At 37.3% G+C, this 4,838-nt stretch overlaps 1 protein-coding gene across 3 annotated transcripts in view; it reads left to right on the top strand.

The window, feature by feature from the left end:
- Positions 1–4,838, top strand: part of LOC109854739 (single-minded homolog 2-like) — a 59,167-nt gene that overhangs the window by 51,263 nt on the left and 3,066 nt on the right. For all 3 annotated transcript variants that reach the window (XR_002250239.1, XM_020428154.1, XM_020428153.1), the window contains exons 6-8: positions 182–393; positions 1,329–1,435; positions 3,864–4,355. Coding sequence is in view for 2 of the 3 variants with exons in the window: in XM_020428154.1 (XP_020283743.1) it covers positions 182–393; positions 1,329–1,435; positions 3,864–4,355 (811 nt within the window). In the remaining variant the exon portion in view is untranslated. The remainder of the gene's footprint in view (positions 1–181; positions 394–1,328; positions 1,436–3,863; positions 4,356–4,838) is intronic.

Raw genomic sequence — 4,838 nt, 5'->3', positions numbered from 1 at the left:
TCTAGCAAAATGGTATAGGACTTTTCACCTCAGTTTTATTCCTTCTATCTGCCTACGAGAGATGTTAAACCAATTCTGGGACACCCTGTATATTTATTAGTTTGGAAACTTTGGAGCCTTAAAAAGATTCTTTAATTGTGCAAATTTATATATATTGTGCTGTTCTTGCTTGATATTTCAGGTGATCCACTGCGCGGGGTATCTCAAATGCGTCGTGGAAACGCCTATCGGGTCCGAATACGAGGACGGAGCCAGTCGATGTGTTCGGAATGTCGGTCTATTGGCGGTCGGCCATTCGCTCCCGACGAGTTCCATAACGGAAATAAAGTTGCACCACAACATGTTTATGTTCCGAGCGTCCCTCGATTTGAAACTGATATTCCTCGATGCGCGGTAAGATTTTTTGGTCGCATCACACTAATAACGCTTTCGCTCAAGAGAGAAGTTTTGCCTTTCGCAAACAACTGTTTGAAAAAATGCTTTTTATATTTTTCCTCGTGGTGTTCTTTATTTATTTTATACAATCAATCAATTGCGAGTGCGACGTCAAAAAAAAAAAAAAAAAAAAAAAACATAGTCAATCAAACGGCGTGTTGATATTTAATAACATTAGTAACACAAGTTTACTGAACGAAATAACATATAGAGATTAGAGATGTAATAAATTTTGTCCTTGAAGCGCGCGCTCTTCTCGCAGGAGGACGGAAGCGAGCGTGGTGTTGACTCGAAAGCTTTTTACCGTACAGTATACACACAGAGAGAGTAGATTATTTATTTCCAATGTAATTATAGTCGGGTGTCGTATTGCGCCATTAATATTTCGATGGAAGGCCCGGTCGTGGACGACGGAGAGAGAGAGAGGTGGAAAAGGGAGTACCGACCATTAAAATCAGTTTCGTGTTACCGCGCGCTGCTCCGCGCGCGTATCCTCTTTTTTTTTTTTTTTTTTTTTCCTTTCCATCCGCGGCAAATAAATATCCACCACTGGCGCGGTGGAGCCTCGACGAGCAGCCCCGCGTTACGCCCGTTCACTGGGAACGAACACGTGACGCAGTATAAATATAGTGTGGATAGAGGCGCGCGATGAAATTTTATACACACACATATATACATATATATATATATATATATATGTATATGTATATACATATATATGTGTACATATAAAACGCGCCGATCGGAATCAGTTTACGCGCGCGGATTGTGCAAACTCGCGACGCTCGCACCCGTAAATCCCGATGAAAACAAGCCCGATCTCACCGAGAGCGAAAACCTACCCTTCGCATAGCTTTTTACTGTACTAGTGGCGTTTCCCATTATTGTTACAGGGTAGCGCAGTTGACGGGATACGAACCGTCGGATCTTATAGAGAAAACTCTATATCATTATGTGCACGGATGCGACATTCTGCAGCTCCGACATGCTCATCGTGTTTGTAAGTATATTATATAAATAAATATTATATTATATTATAATATATAATATTTATTATTAAATATTATATATAATATTATATTAAATATTATATATTATATTGTAATATTAGAAATATTATATTATATTATAATATTATATTATATAAATAAATAATATGTGTCTTTGAGACAGTACAAGCGACATAGAGTAAAAGACCCAATTACTCTCACCCGTCCAATTACTGTCACCCTAAGCTATTTTATTAAAAATATTAAATAAATCCTAAAAAGTTATGCATGAAAAAAATCTAACATAGAATTTTATGTGCAATTAATATAACAAAAAAAAAATCCAGCACTCAACATTCTTGTTCTCATTTCTTTCATTTTAGGGGGTGACGGTAATAGCTCTCGCATCGTTCTTTTTTAATTATTAAATTTATAAATAAAAATAGAGATTTTGAGAGGCGGTATTATTTTGTTTCTTACATTAGAGACATCGAATAATATCAGATAAGAAGAAAAACACACATGTTTTTGATAAATAAATAGTAAAAACAATTCGCTAACGCCAGAGTTTATTATTCAGGTGATCAGTAATTGGGTCTTTTACCCTATAGCGTTCTATATCGTTTCCAAAAATCAATAGATATCTTTTTCTCTCCTTTACATTATATAGCTCTCAGATGAGAATTTATTTAATATTCAAATATAGACCTTTTCGCATTTAGAATCCGTCCAAGTATCTGTTTTTAAAATTTACATTTTTTTTTTCAAAACTATGATATTTTTTAAAATAATTTTGAATAAGAGAAATGTGTACATATTATATATACACATATATAATANCAGATAAGAAGAAAAACACACATGTTTTTGATAAATAAATAGTAAAAACAATTCACTGACGCCAGAGTTTATTATTCAGGTGATCAGTAATTGGGTTTTTTACCCTGTTATCAAGCAAAGTGAAAAATAATTTTTGTTAGTTACACGAACTATATACAATATGTGTATATATCTCTTGAATTATTTTAGAGAGCAATATAAAGAGCAACGCTTTGTGTTGCACACAAATTATTTCTCCCCTTCGTTTATTATATTTTTTAATCGCATCTAAGTACGCGTTATCTCTCTCATTCACGCGAATTGATGACGCGCGCCAGTGGGTTTTTTTTTTTTTTATTCTTTTCGAAAGAGAGAGTATTGCTACGCAAACATACATTTTCTCGCTATATAAAATAGCCTGTGTTTTTTTTTTTTTTTTTTTTTTTGAAATCGCTATATATTTTCACCTGCGTGTTTTCGCCGATCGTGGAGTGGTCACCACCGAGTTTATATCCGAGAGAAACTCAACCAAATGTGTGCGAATGCAAAAAGAACAACAATCAGCTCTTGCGAAACAAATGTTTGGAAAAATATTTTCCTCGCGTGTTTCTTCCGGATGTCGCGGATCGACGGGTCCGTCGTAAGATTTTCTTAATACCGGCGTGTCGACACTCTCGAGGAAAGATGGAGACTCCTCTCCTCTCGTGGAGCTGACGCTGCTTAACTCAGCTACGCCCTTACGCTGTGCCCTTACGAGGCACATTCTTTTTGATCTTTCCTCGCTCTCCTCTCTCGGCTCCTACAACTACGTATATTTCTACTCCGTTCCATTTTTCCTCTCTTTGAGCCGCGCATCGTCGCTTGCGCGCGCGCTTATTCTAAGTATGTGCACACGTGGAGTAGTACACCTCTACAGTGTACATTATTGATTGAACAATGTTGCCACAGCGAAAAGAGGTGGCTGCCGATGTGCACGAGTGTGTCTATGAGCAAGAGAGAGAGAGAGAGAGAGAGAGAGAGAGAAAGAAAGAGAGGGGCACAATACAGGGAGGTGTAAGAGGGAGGGAAAGTAGACGCGAGGGAGGTTTAGCGAGAGAGCGAGGTAGGAGGCTGTTACTGCTATCACTGTTTGAACAGACTCGCAGTTTCACGAGCAGCGACTCCAAGGGAGCCTGACATAATGCCGCTAATGTCTGCGCCTGCGGATTGCGCCGCTGCTCGATTTTTTTTTTTTTCCGTGATTCGATGGCGGATATCACGGGCGTTTCTGTCGTTAGAATTTTTCTTCAAATATATATCACATATAAATTATCAACGATTTCTTTTCGATTATCTTTAACTTGTCCTATTTTTTTTTTTTTTGCGTCAGCTAATTTTTAATTAATTCTCTTTGTATATTTTTTTGGAATTATCTGAAATATTTGTCCTCATTAAACTTTGTTCAGCATTTTTGATCAACTGTTTGCATATTTTTACATTAAAAAAATTTTCTTGTAGCACTTGCATTTTATTTTAGTTTCTCTGGTGTTTTGCATTTTCTGGTTCCACCTGTAACATGTAATTGTTAATTTAAACAACTAAAATCCGTACAAAAAAGATAATGATCGCATTTGTTGACAGTGTTATGCAAGGGTCAGGTAACGACGAGGTACTACAGGTTTTTGACGAAAACCGGCGGTTGGGTGTGGATGCAATCGTACGTGACAATTGTTCACAATTCGAGGAGCTCACGTCCGCACTGCATCGTGTCCGTCAACTACGTGCTGACGTCCACCGAGAACACTGGCCTGATCATGAACTGCGAGCAGAGATCTACTTGCTCGAGTCCGGGGAATCCCCCGAGCGCGCCAGTATCGACTCCTACGATTAGCGCGAACGACTTGGACAATCAGAGTCCGAGTCCGCCTTCATATCGCAGTAGAACCAAAGAGCCACCCGATGGCGAATATACCGACACCCCGAATTCTGGATATCCAAATTCCGAGTACATGGTTGGCTCGACGAATCACAGTCACTATCTGTCTTCGTCGCCATACGCGTCCCATAGCGTAAATGGCGCGGCGCACGAGGACAGTGCCTATTATAGTCCGGACTTATTCTACCCGTACGGTGGTGAGTCGTATTTTGATTCTACATTTGAATTTTTGTAAAAAAATGTAAATTTGTGCAAATGTGCAAAAGACATTTTTAATAATATTTTTATATTTACAATATTATAAAATAAATAAAAAAGAAATAAACTATTTTTTTATAAAACAAATCACATTTTTTTTTATACTATATACGTTACGACTATTAATCACTATATATATCAGGTCACATTTTTGTTAGTTTTCTTACAGCTTGCCACTTTCAATAACGTTAATGATGGATTAATTAATAAGAAATAATTACGGTCATCCGAGCCGATCGCAGGATGTTGTGCAGAAAACTACGTGTATATACAGGGACTTATACCGGTATGCAAAATACCGGTATTTTACCGATATTTTTGGGTAATACTATGAAAACCCTTATGCAAACCGAAATGCAGAAATACCAGTATATTTACCCATATTTATCTATATTTACCGATAATTTTTTCGTGATTTTTTA

Source organism: Pseudomyrmex gracilis, unplaced genomic scaffold (assembly GCF_002006095.1).
Source record: "Pseudomyrmex gracilis isolate BER0280 unplaced genomic scaffold, ASM200609v1 scaffold_73, whole genome shotgun sequence".
In the NCBI taxonomy this organism is placed as follows: domain Eukaryota; kingdom Metazoa; phylum Arthropoda; class Insecta; order Hymenoptera; family Formicidae; genus Pseudomyrmex; species Pseudomyrmex gracilis.
This window is presented reverse-complemented; position numbering and strand designations above follow the sequence as displayed.